We start from the raw sequence: 23,796 nt of genomic DNA on the forward strand, positions 1-23,796 counted from the left end.
TGTCTATTATGAACCAAGGATATACTGCTTTATGTGGTGTCAGTATAAAATGGAAGCAGTAAAGCAGTTTACATCTGTGCTGAACATCACAGTAATTTCTAAGTTATCAGATCTGAGATTGAAATGTCCTTAACTCATAAAATTATTCACAGCTAACTTTTGTGATAGGTTTATGGGCAATGTGCAGTGAAAAGTATTTGTAAAAAACATAGTTTAAGAATAATAATAAAAAAAAGAAGTGGTAACACAATAAAAAAAACAAATAGTGTAAAAAGTATAAATAAATAAAATTAAAAAAAATACTCCCCTCATAGGCAGGTACAGTCTCCCCCAGATTCTCCTTAACTGATTCAAAACATGTATTTTAAATGGTGGCTAAAATCAAGGGAAAAAAATCTGTACTGTGATAACGCTCAATTAATTATAAGTGCAGTGGTACTAATTCTGATTATGAGAGGAGTGTTTGATTAAAGACAGGATTTTTTTTATTCATATATATATACACACACACACACACATATATATATATACTGCAGTATAACACAGTTTGGATAATTTGTTATATGGATAATTTGTATGTAATTTAGTTATACCAAATAGAAATTATTGTATTATCTTGATAAGAGAAGTTCTGTCACATTTGGTTCTGGGCCCTTTAGAAACAAATGCCCCAGATGTATAGATGTATTACAAATTACATATAATTATGCAAAACTGGGGAATGGGTAATAAAGGGATTATCTATCTTTTTAAACAATAACAATTTCCTAGTAGACTGTCCCTTTAAATCCAAAGCATCAAAACTGTAAATAGTACTAGTAACAGAAAAAGTGAACTTTCTTGGCACTTCAGAGAACACATTTCCACAGGCGGCCACTGAATTTTCAGAGTTCAGTGGCGGCATACTTTACAGCACTCCAGCCGATGCTTGACATTGCGCATGTTGATGTGAGGCTTGTGTAAAGCTGTTTGGCTTTACACAAGACTTCTTGTAGTCTCTGTCATTGGAACAGTTTATTTTCATTCTGACAAATTGTCCTTTTGCTATGGATTTTTGCAGATATTATAGAAACAAGAAAGGTAGAAACCTCAAACTACAGAAAACCAATCTCGGGGAATACCCTTTTGCATGGAAAAAGCAGTCACCCTATCAGTGTGCAAAAATCCATAACAAAAGGACAATTTGTCAGAATGAAAAGAAACTGATCTAATGACAGAGACCACAAGGAACACAGTGAGGATCTAAAAAAGCGATTGAATGCCAGAGGGTATAAAATGCATATGGTAGAAAAAATGAAAAAGCAGGTGGACATGACAGAGAAAATTTGTTGAAAGATACACTTAAGACAGCCTCACCAAGGTACACTAAAGACACAGAGCAAGTGACGTTTGTTACCCAGTATTCTTCTAATTACAAAGAAATTTGCAAGACAATTAAAAGGCATTTGCCTATGCTAACAGCAGATGAGGGATTAACGGAAGTGGTCAAAAGGGGTGCAGATTTTCTTACAGGAAAGGAGTAACCCTGGGAAATATTTTGTCACCCAGTGATTTGCCACAAAACCTTGACACCAGCTCTTGGTTAACATCTAAAGGGATGTATAGGTGTGGCTATGGACAGTGCATTCCCTGTAGTTTCATATAAAGAGGAGAAAGGTTTAGGTCAAATGTAACCTCCAAAGAATATCAGATTGAGAGCTGTGTGAATTGCAGGTCCAAATTTGTGGTCTACATGGCCTGGTGCACATGTTCAAATAAACAGTACATTGGATGTACATCCAGGGAGGTCAGGGAGAGGATACAGCAGCACCTTTCAGATATCAAGATATCTATCTGATGCCAGATCTGAACTAGCTAAACATTTTACACAGGAACATGCTTGTTCTAATCTAACCTTCAGGTGGACAATCATAGAAAAACTTAGGAAACCTAAAAGAGGAGGAGATTTGAACAAATTATTGTTCAAGCGAGAGGCTTTTTGGATCTTCTCCCTGGCCACCTGGATTCCCAATAGATATAATTCTATCTATGACATTATAAACTTTTGGGAGTAGGATAATATCAGGTGTCAAATTGCATTATGACAGTCTACATAGTGCATACACTAGAGAATTGCACTATTGAAATGTAAACACTTATTAGATGAGTAGTCAATATCAAGTAGGAGGTATTGCCATCTTTGTTTGCCATCTTAATCTATCCATAGGTTAAGTATACTCTGGATTTGTAAATGTTTATAAAGGATATTTCAAAATATCCTGGATAGAACATGTTCTTATAGGGCATGCTATGAACACACCATTGAGTAATAAGACTAAAAAGAGTCTAATATAAAATTTGATTATTTGTTATTCATTACCTATATCTATACAAGACCTGTATCTTATCGTACCATAGAAAGTTAGATTATCCACGTGTTACACGCATAGCTGGATACTGAACAATGTGTACTGCAGAGAGCATAAGCATATAATCTATGGCGTGAATAAGTAACCTGACTCACCACTCCAAGGAAGGCTGCAGGACTTTCACCCGGCGGGGGCCTATGGCATATAGCCAAACCCACCCCTTTACACTCAGGTATACCTTGGTCCTGCTGCAATCGGTGTGTTCACTCTCCGTGGCGTTCACCATTCAACAAGTATGAGTTCGACACTTCCGGGTGACGTCAGGTGCCGCATCCAAACGGCTTGAAGCTGTCACGCTGTCAGGGTGCCAGGAATCAGACAGAGACGAGAAGTGCAAAAATAATCACACCTTTATTAATAGCAAAAAATAATAAAAAGTCCACAAAACAAATAATAAGCCAGGAATCAAAACCAGAGCTGGTAGTCAGACGAGCCGACTCAGGAGCCAAAGCGAATAGTCAGACGAGCCGAGTCAGGAGCCAAAGAGAGTAGTCAGACAAGCCGGAATCAGGAACAAGCCAGGGATCAGGAACCAGGAGGGACGTCAGACAGCCAGGTAATAAACAGGAGCTCTCACAAACAGGTCTGAGACAATGCAAGGGCAAAGCATAATGAACAGAGGCCCTTTAAATAAGTGATGACATCACAATTCTGAGACTGCATCCTGTCTAAATGCGAAAGGTAGTGACAGCATAGCAAATTTGTTGTTTAAAACAACAGGGTAACAAACAGCAACGTTTCGAGACCTCTGTCCCTTTATCAAGCTGATATATATACTGAATAATATCACAATATATAGTTGCGCACCACTAGGTGGCGCTAAAAACACTTTGAGCAATTAACCCTTAACATCTACATAGGTTAATTAATAATAATACTAATTCATTATCTACCCAGAGGCATTTCATCTAATATATACATATACATGATCTTTTCACACAATATCTTCAAACCCAGAAATACAGATACCAAATTCATTAGTGAAATGTCTACAATATATATAAATTTATAATGAAGTTCAATATATCCATATTAATATTGCCAAAACATTGTAGCAATAATATTGTAACAATAATTATTGCAATTTACAGTTGATCCAAACTAAGAAAGCCACAGTATAAATATACAATTTCACATGTTAAATACCAATTTTTCCCTACAAAAAGACTCATAAATCCAGTCTCTATTAATGCCTGTTGGTTGCAGAGTACCCAATTCATGAATCCAAAATGCCTCCCTTTGTTTGAGTATTAGTTCTCTATCACCCCCCTATGTAATTTTGGGACATGATCTATTATTTGAAACCGAAGTTGGTTAATGGCATGATTTTTTTGTAAAAAGTGATGTGCAACTGGGACTGTAAGTATTTTAGTTCTAATAGAGCTTTTATGCTCAATGATCCTGTCATGTACACATCTAGTGGTTTCTCCCACATAGCTCCGCCCACATGGGCACTTAATCAGATAAATAGCATATTGAATGTTACATGTATAATATCCCTTAATTTGATATTTTTTACCATTACTGGGGTGGTAGAATACTGAACCTCTAATTAAATTACCACAGCAAGAACAATTTAAACATGGGAAGCAACCCGTGTTGCCGGTGGTAATATAACTTTGTACTTCAGTTTTATTTTTGTTGGGGCCTATATCAGCTTTAGTCAAATGATCATGAAGATTCTTACTTAGTTTATAGGCCGGCATTGGTAAATTCTGAAATTCTAGAATATTAAGGTTACACTGAGATAAAATACTCCAATGTTTCTTTATGATCTTATGAATCTGTGGACTGAGAGAATTATATTCAGAGACAAAGGCTATACGCATACTTACATCATTCTTGTCCTTCTTATTTTTAGTCTTTAATAGACTTTCTCTAGGAATCAATAGAACTGATGCTATCTCTTTGTTAATCAAAAATGATGGATAGCCTCATTCAATGAATCTTGTACCCATATCCTGTAATCTACTATTTACCATACTCTCATCTGATACTATACGTCTAACTCTTAATAATTGACTCCTTGGGAGAGAGTCAATTAAAGCTGGTGAATGAGCGCTATCATAATGCAACAGGCTGTTACGGTCCGTACTTTTTCTGAATAAATCAGTTTTAAGGGTACAACCTGTCTTAATTACTTTAGTATCTAGAAATTCAATTGATTCCTCATTCCATGTGAATTTAAATTTGATATGACTAGTGGCCGAATTCAAGTCATTGACAAAAGCCAGCAGGGTTCCAACGTCGCCCAACCAGATGCCGAAAATATCATCAATGTAGCGCCACCAAGTGGCGCTACATTGAACAAACCATCTATTAGATGTAGTCAATACCAAGGAGAAACCACGTTGTCAACTCCGATCCAACAAATTACACTAACAGAGGACACTGTGGTAAATATCTCCGGTCAGGAGATCACTAGCGATGAACTTTTCATACTTAACAAAGGTTTATCCTATTGTCCTAAACAAGATTGTAATTTCTTTAGATTGCATATAGATCTGTTTAAGTTCTTTCGCACCCTTAGGCTAAAAACCATCTTTAGTAATGTTTTAGATGAAATTAAGTTTAAGTCCTATAATAATAATAAAAAAATAATTTCTTTGCAGCAACTTGGTCTCCGTAATAAGAGCTCATTTGTCCCAGGGCAATCTAACCATAGTGTGGAGACGTATATAAATTTGGTCAAACATGACATTGAGTCTTTGAGGGATAAAACTGAGCGTGTTAAGAGACGTAATCTTAATATAGGACAAGGACATAAGGATTTTCAAAGAAATCCTCAAAGAAATTTCCATAAGAAAGACTTTGAAACTTTAAAGTCTCTGAAACAGAAACAAGATATTATACTGAAGAGGGCTGATAAGGGTGGAGCTATAGTCGCTGGGACTAAAGATGATTATATTAAAGAAATTAGGAGACAATTGGATGACACAAGTGTGTATAAAAAATTACCCAGTAATCCTATATTTTCTATTCAGAAAGAGTTAAATAGAATCTTGACTATAGCCCTTAAAAACAATTTAATTGAGAAAGATACATTCAAATTTCTTATTGTTAAATACCAACATACTCCTGTAATGTATATATTACCCAAAATACATAAAAGTTTAGATACTCCTCCAGGCCACCCAATCATTGCCAGTACTGGCTCTGTTTTGACCAAAGTTTCTATTTTTTTAGACCGTATATTAAGACCATATGTAGAACAATCAACATCATTTATCAAGGATACAAGTGATTTTCTTCAAAAATTGGATTTTTTAAATTTTCCCTCTAGTAAATTTATTTTATATAGCCTTGATGTAGAGAGTTTTTATACCTCCATAACACATAAGAGTGGGCTAGGTGCAGTTCAGTCAGTTCTTGGCAATGATGGGAATTTAAGCGGTGCTCAAGTAGATTTCTTGTTACAATTGATAGAGATGATACTTTATTGTAAATATTTTCTCTTTGAAGATAATTATTTTTTGCAAGTTCAAGGTACAGCCATGGGTTCCAACGTCGCCCCTAACTATGCCAATATTTTTATGAACATGTTTGAGGAAAAATTCGTTTTTTCTAATAGATGGTTTGTTCAATGTAGCGCCACTTGGTGGCGCTACATTGATGATATTTTCGGCATCTGGTTGGGCGACGTTGGAACCCAGTTGGCTTTTGTCAATGACTTGAATTCGGCCACTAGTCATATCAAATTTAAATTGACATGGAATGAGGAATCAATTGAATTTTTAGATACTAAAGTAATTAAGACAGGTTGTACCCTTAAAACTGATTTATTTAGAAAAAGTACGGACCATAACAGCCTGTTGCATTATGATAGCGCTCATTCACCAGCTTTAATTGACTCTCTCCCAAGGAGTCAATTATTAAGAGTTAGACGTATAGTATCAGATGAGAGTATGGTAAATAGTAGATTACAGGATATGGGTACAAGATTCATTGAACGAGGCTATCCATCATTTTTGATTAACAAAGAGATAGCATCAGTTCTACCGATTCCTAGAGAAAGTCTATTAAAGACTAAAAATAAGAAGGACAAGAATGATGTAAGTATGCATATAGCCTTTGTCTTTGAATATAATTCTCTCAGTCCACAGATTCATAAGATCATTAAGAAACATTGGAGTATTTTATCTCAGTGTAACCCTAATATTCTAGAATTTCAGAATTTACCAATTCCGGCCCATAAACGAAGTAAGAATCGTCATGATCATTTGATTAAAGCTGATATAGGCCCCAACAAAAATAAAACTGCAGTACAAAGTTATATTACCACCGGCAACACGGGTTTCTTCCCATGTTTAAATTGTTCTTGCTGTGGTAATTTAATTAGAGGTTCAGTATTCTACCACCCCAGTAATGGTAAAAAATATCAAATTAAGGGATATTATACATGAACATTCAATATGCTATTTATCTGATTAAGTGCCCATGTGGGAGAAACCACTAGATGTGTACGTGTCAGGATCATTGAGCATAAAAGCTCTATTAGAACTAAAATACTTACAGCCCCAGTTGCACATCACTTTTTACAAAAAAATCATGCCATTAACCAACTTCTGTTTCAATTAATAGATCATGTCCCAAATTTACGTGTGTGTGTGTGTGTGGGGGGGGGGGGGTGATAGAGAACTAATACTCAAACAAAGGGAGGCATTTTGGTTTCATGGATTGGGTACTCTGCAACCAACAGGCATTAATAGAGACTGGGATTTATCAGTCTTTTTGTAGGGAAACATTGGTATTTAACATGTGAAATTGTATATTTATACTGTGGCTTTCTTAGTTTGGATCAACTGTAAATTGCAATAATTATTGTTACAATATAAATGCTAGAATGTTTTGGCAATATTAATATGGATATATTGAACTTCATTATAAATTTATATATATTGTAGACATTTCACTAATGAATTTGGTATCTATTTCTGGGTTTGAAGATATTGTGTGAAAAGATCATGTATATGTATATATTAGATGAAATGCCTCTAGGTAGATAATGAATTAGTATTATTATTAATTAACTTATGTAGATGTTAAGGGTTAATTGCTCAAAGTGGTTTTAGCGCCACCTAGTTGTGCGCAACTATATTTCTCCAACATAGGTGTGTCCGGTCCACGGCGTCATCCTTACTTGTGGGATATTCTCTTCCCCAACAGGAAATGGCAAAGAGCCCAGCAAAGCTGGTCACATGATCCCTCCTAGGCTCCGCCTACCCCAGTCATTCTCTTTGCCGTTGTACAGGCAACATCTCCACGGAGATGGCTTAGAGTTTTTTAGTGTTTAACTGTAGTTTTTATTATTCAATCAAGAGTTTGTTATTTTGAAATAGTGCTGGTATGTACTATTTACTCAGAAACAGAAAAGAGATGAAGATTTCTGTTTGTATGAGGAAAATGATTTTAGCAACCGTAACTAAAATCCATGGCTGTTCCACACAGGACTGTTGAGAGCAATTAACTTCAGTTGGGGGAACAGTGTGCAGTCTCTTGCTGCTTGAGGTATGACACATTCTAACAAGACGATGTAATGCTGGAAGCTGTCATTTTCCCTATGGGATCCGGTAAGCCATGTTTATTACGATGGTAAATAAGGGCTTCACAAGGGCTTATTAAGACTGTAGACTTTTCTGGGCTAAATCGATTCATTATTAACACATATTTAGCCTTGAGGAATCATTTTATCTGGGTATATTGATATTATAATATCGGCAGGCACTGTATTAGACACCTTATTTCTTAGGGGCTTTCCCAAAGCATAAGCAGAGCCTCATTTTCGCGCCGGTGTGGCGCACTTGTTTTTGAGAAGCATGGCATGCAGTCGCATGTGAGAGGAGCTCTGATACTTAGAAAAGACTTTCTGAAGGCGTCATTTGGTATCGTATTCCCCTTTGGGTTTGGTTGGGTCTCAGCAAAGCAGATACCAGGGACTGTAAAGGGGTTAAAGTGTTAAAACGGCTCCGGTTCCGTTATTTTAAGGGTTAAAGCTTCCAAATTTGGTGTGCAATACTTTTAAGGCTTTAAGACACTGTGGTGAAAATTTGGTGAATTTTGTACAATTCCTTCATGTTTTTTCGCAATTGCAGTAATAAAGTGTGTTCAGTTTAAAATTTAAAGTGACAGTAACGGTTTTATTTTAAAACGTTTTTTGTACTTTATTATCAAGTTTATGCCTGTTTAACATGTCTGAACTACCAGATAGACTGTGTTCTGAATGTGGGGAAGCCAGAATTCCTGTTCATTTAAATAAATGTGATTTATGTGATAATGACAATGATGCCCAAGATGATTCCTCAAGTGAGGGGAGTAAGCATGGTACTGCATCATTCCCTCCTTCGTCTACACGAGTCTTGCCCACTCAGGAGGCCCCTAGTACATCTAGCGCGCCAATACTCCTTACTATGCAACAATTAACGGCTGTAATGGATAATTCTGTCAAAAACATTTTAGCCAAAATGAACCCTTGTCAGCGTAAGCGTGGCTGCTCTGTTTTAGTTACTGAAGAGCATGACGACGCTGATATTAATATCTCTGAAGGGCCCCTAACCCAATCTGAGGGGGCCAGGGAGGTTTTGTCTGAGGGAGAAATTACTGATTCAGGGAACATTTCTCAACAGGCTGAACCTGATGTAATTGCATTTAAATTTAAGTTGGAACATCTCCGCATTCTGCTTAAGGAGGTATTATCCACTCTGGATGATTGTGAAAAGTTGGTCATCCCAGAGAAACTATGTAAAATGGACAAGTTCCTAGAGGTGCCGGGGCTCCCAGAAGCTTTTCCTATACCCAAGCGGGTGGCGGACATTGTTAATAAAGAATGGGAAAGGCCCGGTATTCCTTTCGTCCCTCCCCCCATATTTAAAAAATTGTTTCCTATGGTCGACCCCAGAAAGGACTTATGGCAGACAGTCCCCAAGGTCGAGGGAGCGGTTTCTACTTTAAACAAACGCACCACTATACCCATAGAGGATAGTTGTGCTTTCAAAGATCCTATGGATAAAAAATTAGAAGGTTTGCTTAAAAAGATGTTTGTTCAGCAGGGTTACCTTCTACAACCAATTTCATGCATTGTCCCTGTCACTACAGCCGCATGTTTCTGGTTTGATGAGCTGATAAAGGCGCTCGATAGTGATTCTCCTCCTTATGAGGAGATTATGGACAGAATCAATGCTCTCAAATTGGCTAATTCTTTCACCCTAGACGCCACTTTGCAATTGGCTAGGTTAGCGGCTAAGAATTCTGGGTTTGCTATTGTGGCGCGCAGAGCGCTTTGGTTGAAATCTTGGTCGGCTGATGCGTCTTCCAAGAACAAGCTACTAAACATTCCTTTCAAGGGGAAAACGCTGTTTGGCCCTGACTTGAAAGAGATTATCTCTGATATCACTGGGGGTAAGGGCCACGCCCTTCCTCAGGATCGGCCTTTCAAGGCGAAAAATAGACCTAATTTTCGTCCCTTTCGTAAAAACGGACCAGCCCAAAGTGCTACGTCCTCTAAGCAAGAGGGTAATACTTCTCAAGCCAAGCCAGCTTGGAGACCAATGCAAGGCTGGAATAAGGGAAGGCAGGCCAAGAAACCTGCCACTGCTACCAAGACAGCATGAAATATTGGCCCCCGATCCGGGACCGGATCTGGTGGGGGGCAGACTCTCTCTCTTCGCTCAGGCTTGGGCAAGAGATGTTCTGGATCCTTGGGCGCTAGAAATAGTCTCCCAGGGTTATCTTCTGGAATTCAAGGGACTTCCCCCAAGGGGGAGGTTCCACAGGTCTCAGTTGTCTTCAGACCACATAAAAAGACAGGCGTTCTTACATTGTGTAGAAGACCTGTTAAAAATGGGAGTGATTCATCCTGTTCCACTAAGAGAACAAGGGATAGGGTTCTACTCCAATCTGTTCATAGTTCCCAAAAAAGAGGGAACGTTCAGACCAATCTTAGATCTCAAGATCTTAAACAAGTTTCTCAAGGTTCCATCGTTCAAGATGGAAACCATTCGAACTATTCTTCCTTCCATCCAGGAAGGTCAATTCATGACCACGGTGGATTTAAAGGATGCGTATCTACATATTCCTATCCACAAGGAACATCATCGGTTCCTAAGGTTCGCATTCCTGGACAAACATTACCAGTTCGTGGCGCTTCCTTTCGGATTAGCCACTGCTCCAAGGATTTTCACAAAGGTACTAGGGTCCCTTCTAGCGGTGCTAAGACCAAGGGGCATTGCAGTAGTACCTTACCTGGACGACATTCTGATTCAAGCGTCGTCCCTTCCTCAAGCAAAGGCTCACACGGACATCGTCCTGGCCTTTCTCAGATCTCACGGCTGGAAAGTGAACGTGGAAAAGAGTTCTCTATCCCCGTCAACAAGGGTTCCCTTCTTGGGAACAATTATAGACTCCTTAGAAATGAGGATCTTTCTAACAGAGGCCAGAAAAACAAAACTTCTAGACTCTTGTCGGATACTTCATTCCGTTCCTCTTCCTTCCATAGCTCAGTGCATGGAAGTGATCGGGTTGATGGTAGCGGCAATGGACATAGTTCCTTTTGCGCGCATTCATCTAAGACCATTACAACTGTGCATGCTCAGTCAGTGGAATGGGGACTATACAGACTTGTCTCCGTAGATACAAGTAAATCAGAGGACCAGAGACTCACTCCGTTGGTGGCTGTCCCTGGACAATCTGTCACAAGGGATGACGTTCCGCAGACCAGAGTGGGTCATTGTCACGACCGACGCCAGTCTGATGGGCTGGGGCGCGGTCTGGGGATCCCTGAAAGCTCAGGGTCTTTGGTCTCGGGAAGAATCTCTTCTACCGATAAATATTCTGGAGCTGAGAGCGATATTCAATGCTCTCAAGGCTTGGCCTCAGCTAGCGAGGACCAAGTTCATACGGTTTCAATCAGACAACATGACGACTGTTGCGTACATCAACCATCAGGGGGGAACAAGGAGTTCCCTAGCGATGGAAGAAGTGACCAAAATCATTCTATGGGCGGAGTCTCACTCCTGCCACCTGTCTGCTATCCACATCCCAGGAGTGGAAAATTGGGAAGCGGATTTTCTGAGTCGTCAGACATTGCATCCGGGGGAGTGGGAACTCCATCCGGAAATCTTTGCCCAAGTCACCCAGCGGTGGGGCATTCCAGACATGGATCTAATGGCCTCTCGTCAGAACTGCAAAGTTCCTTGCTACGGGTCCAGATCCAGGGATCCCAAGGCGGCTCTAGTGGATGCACTAGTAGCACCTTGGACCTTCAAACTAGCTTATGTGTTCCCGCCGTTTCCTCTCATCCCCAGGCTGGTAGCCAGGATCAATCAGGAGAGGGCGTCGGTGATCTTGATAGCTCCTGCGTGGCCACGCAGGACTTGGTATGCAGATCTGGTGAATATGTCATCGGCTCCACCTTGGAAGCTACCTTTGAGACGAGACCTTCTTGTTCAGGGTCCGTTCGAACATCCGAATCTGGTTTCACTCCAGCTGACTGCTTGGAGATTGAACGCTTGATTCTATCGAAGCGAGGATTCTCAGATTCTGTTATTGATACTCTTGTTCAGGCCAGAAAGCCTGTAACTAGAAAGATTTACCACAAGATTTGGAAAAAATATATCTGTTGGTGTGAATCTAAAGGATTCCCTTGGGACAAGGTTAAGATTCCTAAGATTTTATCCTTCCTTCAAGACGGATTAGAAAAAGGATTATCTGCAAGTTCCCTGAAGGGACAGATTTCTGCCTTGTCTGTGTTACTTCACAAAAAGCTGGCAGCTGTGCCAGATGTTCAAGCTTTTGTTCAGGCTCTGGTTAGAATTAAGCCTGTTTACAAACCTTTGACTCCTCCTTGGAGTCTCAATTTAGTTCTTTCAGTTCTTCAGGGGGTTCCGTTTGAACCCTTACATTCCGTTGATATTAAGTTATTATCTTGGAAAGTTTTGTTTTTAGTTGCAATTTCTTCTGCTAGAAGAGTTTCAGAATTATCTGCTCTGCAGTGTTCTCCTCCTTATCTGGTGTTCCATGCAGATAAGGTGGTTTTACGTACTAAACCTGGTTTTCTTCCAAAAGTTGTTTCTAACAAAAACATTAACCAGGAGATTATCGTACCTTCTCTGTGTCCGAAACCAGTTTCAAAGAAGGAACGTTTGTTGCACAATTTGGATGTTGTTCGCGCTCTAAAATTCTATTTAGATGCTACAAAGGATTTTAGACAAACATCTTCCTTGTTTGTTGTTTACTCCGGTAAAAGGAGAGGTCAAAAAGCAACTTCTACCTCTCTCTCCTTTTGGATTAAAAGCATCATCAGATTGGCTTACGAGACTGCAGGACGGCAGCCTCCCGAAAGAATCACAGCTCATTCCACTAGGGCTGTGGCTTCCACATGGGCCTTCAAGAACGAGGCTTCTGTTGATCAGATATGTAGGGCAGCGACTTGGTCTTCACTGCACACTTTTACCAAATTTTACAAGTTTGATACTTTTGCTTCTTCTGAGGCTATTTTTGGGAGAAAGGTTTTGCAAGCCGTGGTGCCTTCCATTTAGGTGACCTGATTTGCTCCCTCCCTTCATCCGTGTCCTAAAGCTTTGGTATTGGTTCCCACAAGTAAGGATGACGCCGTGGACCGGACACACCAATGTTGGAGAAAACAGAATTTATGTTTACCTGATAAATTACTTTCTCCAACGGTGTGTCCGGTCCACGGCCCGCCCTGGTTTTTTTAATCAGGTCTGATATTTTATTTTCTTTAACTACAGTCACCACGGTACCATTTGGTTTCTCCTATGCAAATATTCCTCCTTAACGTCGGTCGAATGACTGGGGTAGGCGGAGCCTAGGAGGGATCATGTGACCAGCTTTGCTGGGCTCTTTGCCATTTCCTGTTGGGGAAGAGAATATCCCACAAGTAAGGATGACGCCGTGGACCGGACACACCGTTGGAGAAAGTAATTTATCAGGTAAACATAAATTCTGTTATTGTGATATTATTCAGTATATATATCAGCTTGATAAAGGGACAGAGGTCCCGAAACGTTGCTGTTTGTTACCCTGTTGTTTTAAACAATAAATTTGCTATGCTGTCACTACCTTTCGCATTTGGATTACTTTGAGTGGGTTTGGGAAGTTGCCCACAGTGACGTGCAAGCATACCTGTGTGCTGGACTTTATTTTTGTTGTACTGCATCTTGTCTCACACTGATGATGAACACCAGTCTGGCAATAAAAGGAAGTGCAGGAAATGAGCAGCAACACACAGAATGCACCGAGTCAGCAAGAGAGGTGAGTAAAATGGCTGCCAGCAGCACATGTCAAACAAAAGAGGGAAAAAACCCTGACACACGCCCATTTCGCTGACCGTTATATGCAAACTCTGCTTCCAAACCAATTAGGGACTTGATCCAAGGCTGTAGGAAGGCTGATAAAACGGATAGGAAGGCTCCTCTCACTCCAATAAATCAGTAAAAAACAGGAATCCACAGGAATCAGCTTTCCAATAACTAAACCACATAGACTTTATTCAAATGTTAAAAGTACATGGGCATCAAGGCAAGGTAAAAAAAAAAGGTAGAAGAAACAGTCTTATGCGTTTCAGAAATGCGTAGCCGTAATCATAGACCATACTTTCTCACAGGTGTCACTTCTATTTATTCCATACAAACGTTACCCATTGGAGGATAAAAACACACCCCCTCTTTCCTCCCTCACCTAATTAAAGGGAACAACTTTCAGCATTTTAGTTTTAAAAGGGACAGCACGGAAATACTATTTACAAGTGAGGACAAACTGCTTCATCAACATAAAAATTAATACCAAAGACATATCACTATCAGTTCATGAGGTATACACAGATCATTAAGTGCATCACATAGACTCCAATCAAATCACGTAGATATACAAGGGCTTTATCCCTATTACATGTTGGTGCCTACTAATAAAATTAATACTTTAATATAGAGCATCCATAAGTTGATGAGTACAAATCAAATAGAAGATACATGTATACATATAAATCATGATATATAATGATCTTATTAATTTTTGGGAGATATAAAAATATCAGAACTGTGTAAGACCTGTATTTACTATAGTTTATTGGTTTATTTGATTTATACGTATACATGTGTTTTCTATTTGATTTGTACTCATCAACTTATGGATGCTCTATATTAAAGTATTAATTTTATTAGTAGGCACCAACATGTAATAGGGATAAAGCCCTTGTATATCTGCGTGATTTGATTGGAGTCTATGCAATGCACTTTATGGTCTTTGTATACCTCATGAACTGATAGTGATACGTCTTTGGTATTCATTTTTATGTTGATGAAGCAGTTTGTACTCCCTTGTAAATAGTATTTCCGTGCTGTCCCTTTTAAAACTAAAATGCTGAAAGTTGTTCCCTTTAATTAGGTGAGGGAGGAAAGAGGGGGGGGGTGTTTTTATCCTCCAATGGGTAACGTTTGTATTATATAAATAGAAGTGACACCTGTGAGAAAGTATGGTCTATGATTACGGCTACGCATTGCCGAAACGCGTAAGACCGTTTCTTCTACCTTTTTTTACCTTACCTTGATGCCCATGTACTTTTAACATTTGAATAAAGTCTATGTGGTTTAATTATTGGAAAGCTGATTCCTGCGTATTCCTGTTTTTTACTGTATCTTATTGTATTAGCATTATATAAATTATGTAAATTATGCCAGAACATTTTCTTTGAAAATCCCAGAGCTGTAAATGCATTGACAACTGTGTACATTGTATATTTTTATTTTCAAAGTTCCAAAGATAACAATGTACTTTACAGATATGTTGGGTAATTCTGCAAACCAGGTAGACGAATGGTTAACTTATCAGTAAGGGTATTGATTGATGTATGTTAAGTGATTAGTGGTTAACCAATTAGAAACAAGCTTAAGGTATATATTTTAACTGCACACATTGTTTTAATTATGTCTATGATTAAGGCCACTGGCCGAAATATGTCAGACTCAACTGCTGCCTAAGCTGTTTGTTTCTTTTTTCCTTTTAAATTTGTTGAATAAATTTGGACTTTTAATCTCGAAGAATGCTCTTGACGGCTTAGTTCAAAGTCGTTTTATATATATATATATATATAAAAATATATACAGTATATATATTCTGTATAAATCATCACTTCCCAGCAGCTTGTTTTAAGCAAAGAGCTCCTCCGATGACCAAATGGAGGTCATGGGGTAAAGAGGGCATAAACAAAGGTTCTTAAAATATGAAATGTCCTTTATTTGTGCTGGTAAAAAAACCGTGGCACACAAGTAGCCACGGTAAAAACAACCCACTATTTCAAAACAATAAAAGCAGCCGCTTGTGAGCACATCAGGCCTGTCTGCTACAAATGTGAATAACATCACAGAAGACGGGGCGGGCCTGATGCATTTCTCAATGCTACTGGTCCGCCCCCCCTTTGCCTCATACTTATATACACGCACCAGCATAGACTGTTTCTAATACAGCCATTTTTATAAGTGCCTCCCACACTTTATATTTTAAAACAATGTTGCTTTAGGATAATTCTTTTTACAAACTACAACATTAGATCTCTTGTTTAATCTATTTACATTTCAAGATTGTAATAAAATTAACATTACATCAGGACTTCATAAATGCTTTTATGCATCAAAAGAACCCCTGCATGTATTCTTTTTATTATACAGAGCTCATATTAAAAACAGAATTATAACAGGACTTTGTAGTTCACAAAACCCCTGACATGAACTCTTAAAAACCCTCTCATCTCACACTTTACTGAAATACACAATAATAACGCTTCAGAGTTTTACATAAAGGCCATTGGACAAGTACACACTGGGAAACGAGGAGGCAGTAGGATGATGGAACTAAGAAACTAAGAAAAGGGGAGACCTTATGGATCTATACCCTAAACACTCTAGAACATATTGGACTGAATAGGGATCTCGATCTGACTGCCTTTCTCTGATTTTTCCCTGCCCAAGAATTTAACCTATTGTAATATCCTGCCTGAACAGGTTGGTAATAAGCAATATTTGTGGAAATAAGTGGTGTGTTGCTCTTTAAATGTCTAAACCAGGCAGCAAAGGTTTCGTGTTACCTGTTCTGACACTAATGAGACAGTTATTGGCAGATTGTTGTCTGCACTTATAATGAATTGCAATTAATGTTACAAGTCCAAAATAAGTTTAAGAATAAAGACTGGTAAGTGTGAAATAACAGAGTTCATATAACAGATATCCATAAACAGGAGATTGAATCTTCACATAGAATGTCCTCTTATGAAAATATAATCCGGTTTTCACGCACTCACACACTCACATAAAATATATACAAGTTCAAACAGACGGTTATCTCCCCTTTTATAAATGTACAAGTTGGTAGAATCCACAGGGTTTAACAGTAATCCGTTTCGTATCCTGGAAGATTAAATATTACCCTCGATTTAAGGCAACTGTATTATGATAGGTATGTACATTACCCGATAGGAATATAATCAGTTCAGTAAGAGTTCCTTAGTTTACTTACACGTCTGACCGGAGACCTCCGTGTTGCGCTGTGAGTGCGACTTACTTCCGGGAACGCTGTGTATGTAGATCCGGTGAGCTCCGTGATATCGAACCAGAGACTCAGAGGGGTAATAACACTTGTAGCGAGCACATAACTTAGAAGTGAGACTAAGTGCTGTAATCTCAAACAAGATAAAGTTGGCTGTAAAGGTAGGTATCTGTAGAATCCTTCCTCCGGTTTTTGACCTGAAAGTAAAACGATCCTGATTACACAACAGGACACACGACAAGCATTAAGTCTTCAATTTTCAGGCAAAGAATAATTGCCTTTGGCTCCCTTAAATAGGGATGATCAGTTACCTGGTTGGGGATATACCTTAAAGGTATATCACACCTATGATTAAAGGAAAGGAACCATCAGAATTAAAATGCCTTCAAACAATAATTTGTATACAAATATTCTTCACACTAGGGATGCACCGAAATTTTGGCCGCAGAAAGTTTCGGCCGAAAATTATTGTGTAGCATGTTTCAAATGTGATGCTAGCCTAGAGCTGCTGTTTAAGTTTATTACTTGACTTACTGTTCTACATATGAGTTTTCTAGGACTATACTTTATTTGGATAATTGTTAAAAAAAACCCTGTTAAATACGATTCTGTTACATAGAACTAAATTAAGAATAATACAGTATATTAATATTTATAATTGTTTTAAGTAGGGATGCACCAAAATTTTGGTCGCAGAAACATTTTGGCCGAAAATGGCATTTTTTGCCAGTTTTTTTTTTTTTCTTGGTAAAATTATTGTGTAGCATATTATTGTTTTAAGATATTTTTGTCCAATTTTAGTGTGTTACTTTCAATAAAAGTGTGGGCTTTTTTATTGGCTCTAATTATGCAAAAAAAAATAATTTGAAAAAATAAATTTTCGGTATCAGTTTCGGTTTTCGGCCAAGTGCATCCCGGATTTTCGGTTTCGGTTTTGGTCCAGAATTTCCATTTCGGTGCATCACTACTTCACACCTGAGTTGATGTGCTAGTTATAGAAATTGTATACTTTTATTCTTCTATAGATTTTTTTATAGATTCTTTTCTGGAACTATAATCAGTAGCCTATAATGGAAAATTGTGAAAAGATTACGAGTTCATGTGCAGGGCCCTGTTCTAATTCTGTTTTTAATATGAGCTCTGTATAATAACAGTGACAAGAACACAAATTACTTAGGTTCTTTTGATATATAAAAGCATTCATGAAGTCCTGCTATAATTTTAATTTATTTTTAAAATGCAATCTTGAAATATAAATAGCCTAAACAAGAGACACACTGTTGCTATTTTGTATTTATCCTAAAGCAACATTGTTTTAAAATATAAAGTGGGGGTGCGCCATTTATAAAAATGGCTGTATTAGAAACATTCTATGCCAGTGCATGTATATAAGTAAGTGGTGAAAAGGGGTGGGCCCTACTTCTGATGAAAAAGTTATCTTTTCATTTTTCTACAGCATTTATCATTCAGATCTATGGAGAAATTTGTAGAAAGATGATTTAATAAACTTTTCTAAAAGATTGTGATTGAGCCCTACATTATTCGTAATATTCTTTGTTTTATAAGTTCATATATTTTTACTGTGGGGTAGTTTTTCAGAAATGTAATTCCATGCTAATATAATTTTTCTCTCTTTTCAGGTTTCTGTCATTTATCCACAGCTCAGTTTTCTTCCTCAAATCTTCTTTGCCTTGGGGTCACCAATTGGGATGTTCTTAACAGTGCGAGGCTTGAAGAGACTTGATCCTCAATATCAGTTTCCAACTTGTAAACGCTTCTTCAACATTTATCATCCAGTATGTATAATAACAATATACTGTATATCAACCAGATGAAATTATATTACTGTAGGGTGACCAGAGGTCCTGTTTTTAATGGGATTGTACCGTTTTTTATTTTTTATTTTTTTTAAACATATTGGGCTCCATGTACGAAGCAGCGTAAGCTGATCCAAAGCCCTTGCGGGGCAGGTTCGCACACGGTCATTAGACCACTGCTTCTTACACAGAGAGCTTGCTCGCGCTGGGTAATTGACATTCCCTTCTGTCGCGCAAGTGAAGGGCATTACACACTTATCAGAGTGTGTAATGATATATACAGGCCAGCGGACAAACAGATCTGCTGCCGTATGCAGTGCAGGCGTGCGGATAGCTTCTCACGTTGAGAAGTTGTCCGCACGGTAGTTAATACATGGGGCCCATAGTCCTTTTGTCCCCAGAACTTTAGAAGGGATGCTAAAACCACCTGGATTTTTATCAGGACTGCTTATTCTTTTTTTATTATTTATGTACATTGCTCGCCGTGGTATTATTTTGATGTCCATTGCTGCACTATGGCACTCATGCAGCGGTAGAAAACGTGTAAAAGGAGGTGGGAGAAGTCTGCACACCTTTTTCATGGTGTCTGGGAGTGGGGCAGGCGGCTTGTGAGCTAAGAGAGAGCTTGGAAGCAGAGGCAGAGTTAATCTGCAGAGAGAAAGAACATCAGAGAGAGAGTTGAAAGCAGAAATTGGGGTGAACAGCAGAGAGGAAGAGACAACAGAGAGATTACTATTTGTGTTTATGGTTAATAACTACTAATGTACTTTATTGTAAAGTGTTATCTGTTCTAAATATTATATTTATATAACTAAATGTTTTAGGCTGTGAGTGGTTGAAGAAACACTTTTCAAAATATAAAATTACAAGGGCCATACATTGATGGAGTTTTATACCTAAAAAAATTGAAAAATCACCAGCTACAACTAGTAGGAATTACAGTTGATTATACCTAGTATATAATGCTGTCTGTATGTTATCAGCAATTTTGCTTAATAAGTTGTTAATTAATAACAGTGATAACAGTGGAAGCTATTATCTTCATTTGTTATTTAAATTAAAATAAATGGTTGGAAATGCTACAACCAATCCCTAGTCTTATAATTCATCATTTTCATTTTGAGTAGGTTTCATGCCCAAACTATTTTTTTTGACCTGAAAAACATAAACCTTAAATTGATGGTAAACTCGCCCCTTTTTAAATACAGGTCCATAATGATTATGATATTTTAGATGAAGTTTAATTCATCAGTTGTAATGAAGTTGCGCTATAACTTACAGTGGGTATTAAAAAGAATCACCCCCCTTGAAAATCACAATTTTTTTTTTTTTTTGCTGCCTGAAATAAAGACAGACACAGTTTTTGTTTATCCAGTTGTAATTTCTTCTGTTAAGTGTGATCAGTCCACGGGTCATCATTACTTCTGGGATATTACTCCTCCCCAACAGGAAGTGCAAGAGGATTCACCCAGCAGAGCTGCATATAGCTCCTCCCCTCTACGTCACTCCCAGTCATTCTCTTGCACCCAACGACTAGATAGGATGTGTGAGAGGACTATGGTGATTATACTTAGTTTTATATCTTCAATCAAAAGTTTGTTATTTTAAAATAGCACCGGAGTGTGTTATTATCTCTCTGGCAGAGTTTGAAGAAGAATCTACCAGAGTTTTTGTTATGATTTTAGCCGGAGTAGTTAAGATCATATTGCTGTTTCTCGGCCATCTGAGGAGAGGTAAACTTCAGATCAGGGGACAGCGGGCAGATGAATCTGCATAGAGGTATGTAGCAGTTTTTATTTTCTGACAATGGAATTGATGAGAAAATCCTGCCATACCGATATAATGTCATGTATGTATACTTTACACTTCAGTATTCTGGGGAATGGTACTTCACTAGAATTACACTGTAAGAAATACATAAAGCTGTTTAATAACTAGAGATTATGTTTAACGTTTTTGCTGGAATGTAAAATCGTTTTCATTTACTGAGGTACGGAGTGAATAAATGTTTGGGCACTATTTCTTCTGTTATGTGTGATCAGTCCACGGGTCATCATTACTTCTGGGATATAACTCCTCCCCAACAGGAAATGCAAGAGGATTCACCCAGCAGAGCTGCATATAGCTCCTCCCCTCTACGTCAGTCCCAGTCATTCTCTTGCACCCAACGACTAGATAGGATGTGTGAGAGGACTATGGTGATTATACTTAGTTTTTATGACTTCAATCAAAAGTTTGTTATTTTAAAATAGCACCGGAGCGTGTTATTACTTCTCTGGCAGAGTTTGAGGAAGAATCTGACAGAGATTTTTTACTATGATTTTAACCGGAGTCGTTAAGATCATATTGCTGTTCTCGACCATCTGAGGGAGGTAAAGGCTTCAGATCAGGGGACAGCGGGCAGATGAATCTGCATTGAGGTATGTGGCAGTTTTTATTTTCTGAATGGAATTGATGAGAAAAGCCTGCCATACCGTTAAAATGACATGTATGTATACACTTCAGTATTCTGGGGATGGTATTTCACCGGAACTACTGTGTTAAAGGTCACTAATCCTTTTAATAACTATTCTCATGTTAAACGTTTTTGCTGGAATGTAGAATCGTTTACATTGCTGAGGTACTGTGTGAATAAATATTTGGGCATTATTTTCCACTTGGCAGTTTTTTGCTTTAATTGTGACAGTTTCGTTTCTCTTCACTGCTGTGTGGGAGAGGGAGGGGCCGTTTTTGGCGCTCTTTGCTACGCATCAAAAAATTCCAGTCAGCTACTTTTATATTTCCTGCATGATCCGGTTCATCTCTGACAGATCTCAGGGGTCTTCAAACTTCTTTGAAGGGAGGTAAATTCTCTCAGCAGAGCTGTGAGAATTCTTATAGTGACTGTGTATAAAAAACGTTGTTTTGTTTTCTTATGTACAAATTTAATTAGTGTTGTTTTCTACTAATGGGAACAAACCTTTGCTAAAAGTTGTGTTGTTTTAAATTTTGATGCAATAACTGTTTTTCAGTTCATTATTTCAACTGTCATTTAATCGTTAGTACCTCTTTGAGGCACAGTGCGTTTTTTTGCTAAAAAAGATTATAACCAAGTTGTAAGTTTTTTTGCTAGTGTGTTAAACATGTCTGACTCAGAGGAAGATATCTGTGTCATTTGTTCCAATGCCAAGGTGGAGCCCAATAGAAATTTATGTACTAACTGTATTGATGCTACTTTAAATAAAAGTCAATCTGTACAATGTGAACAAATTTCACCAAACAGCGAGGGGAGAGTTATGCCGACTAACTCGCCTCACGCGACAGTACCTGCATCTCCCGCCCGGGAGGTGCGTGATATTTTGGCGCCTAGTACATCTGGGCGGCCATTACAGATAACATTACAAGATATGGCTACTGTTATGACTGAAGTTTTGTCTAAATTACCTGAACTAAGAGGCAAGCGTGATCACTCTGGGGTGAGAACAGAGTGCGCTGACAATGCTAGGGCCATGTCTGATACTGCGTCACAGCTCGCAGAGCATGAGGACGGAGAGCTTCATTCTGTGGGTGACGGTTCTGATCCAAACAGATTGGACTCAGATATTTCAAATTTTAAATTTAAATTGGAGAACCTCCGTGTACTACTAGGGGAGGTCTTAGCAGCTCTCAACGATTGTAACACTGTTGCAATACCAGAGAAACTGTGTAGGTTGGATAAATACTTTGCGGTACCGGCGAGTACTGACGTTTTTCCTATACCTAAGAGACTAACTGAAATTGTTACTAAGGAGTGGGATAGACCCGGTGTGCCGTTCTCACCCCCTCCAATATTTAGAAAGATGTTTCCAATAGACGCCACCACTCGGGACTTATGGCAAACGGTCCCCAAGGTGGAGGGAGCAGTTTCTACTTTAGCTAAGCGTACCACTATCCCGGTGGAGGATAGCTGTGCTTTCTCAGATCCAATGGATAAAAAATTAGAGGGTTACCTTAAGAAAATGTTTGTTCAACAAGGTTTTATATTACAACCCCTTGCATGTATCGCGCCGATTACGGCTGCGGCAGCATTTTGGATTGAGTCGCTTGAAGAGAACCTTAGTTCCTCTACGCTAGACGACATTACGGACAGGCTTAGAGTCCTTAAACTAGCTAATTCTTTCATTTCGGAGGCCGTAGTACATTTAACCAAACTTACGGCTAAGAACTCAGGATTCGCCATACAGGCACGCAGGGCACTGTGGCTAAAATCCTGGTCAGCTGATGTGACTTCTAAGTCCAAATTACTTAATATACCTTTCAAGGGGCAGTCCTTATTCGGGCCCGGTTTGAAAGAAATTATCGCTGACATTACGGGAGGTAAGGGCCACGCCCTACCTCAAGACAAGGCCAAAGCTAAGGCTAGACAGTCTAATTTTCGTCCCTTTCGGAATTTCAAAACAGGAGCAGCATCAACCTCCACTGCACCAAAACAGGAAGGAGCTGTTGCTCGTTACAGGCAAGGCTGGAAGCCTAACCAGTCCTGGAACAAAAGCAAGCAGGCCAGGAAACCTGCTGCTGCCCCAAAGACAGCATGAACCGAGAGCCCCCGATCCGGGACCGGATCTAGTAGGGGGCAGACTCTCTCTCTTCGCCCAGGCCTGGGCAAGAGATGTTCAGGATCCCTGGGCACTAGAGATCATATCTCAGGGATACCTTCTAGACTTCAAATTATCTCCCCCAAGAGGGAGATTTCATCTGTCAAGGTTGTCAACAAACCAGATAAAGAAAGAAGCGTTTCTACGCTGCGTACAAGATCTGTTAACAATGGGAGTGATCCACCCGGTTCCGTGGGTTCTACTCAAACCTGTTTGTGGTTCCCAAAAAAGAGGGAACTTTCAGGCCAATCTTAGATTTAAAGACTCTAAACAAATTCCTAAGAGTTCCATCGTTCAAAATGGAAACTATTCGGACAATCTTACCCATGATCCAAGAGGGTCAGTACATGACCACAGTGGATTTAAAGGATGCTTACCTTCACATACCGATCCACAAAGATCATC

General features: G+C 38.8%; 1 protein-coding gene across 1 annotated transcript in view; it reads left to right on the plus strand.

The window, feature by feature from the left end:
* The window catches only part of DDHD2 (DDHD domain containing 2), a 658,501-nt gene that overhangs the window by 413,288 nt on the left and 221,417 nt on the right, over nucleotides 1-23,796 (plus strand). Inside the window, exon 13 of the mRNA XM_053718087.1 lies at nucleotides 18,602-18,757. Coding sequence (XP_053574062.1) covers nucleotides 18,602-18,757 — 156 coding nt within the window. The remainder of the gene's footprint in view (nucleotides 1-18,601; nucleotides 18,758-23,796) is intronic.

The sequence above is a fragment of the Bombina bombina genome, chromosome 6 (assembly GCF_027579735.1).
Source record: "Bombina bombina isolate aBomBom1 chromosome 6, aBomBom1.pri, whole genome shotgun sequence".
NCBI lineage: Eukaryota > Metazoa > Chordata > Amphibia > Anura > Bombinatoridae > Bombina > Bombina bombina.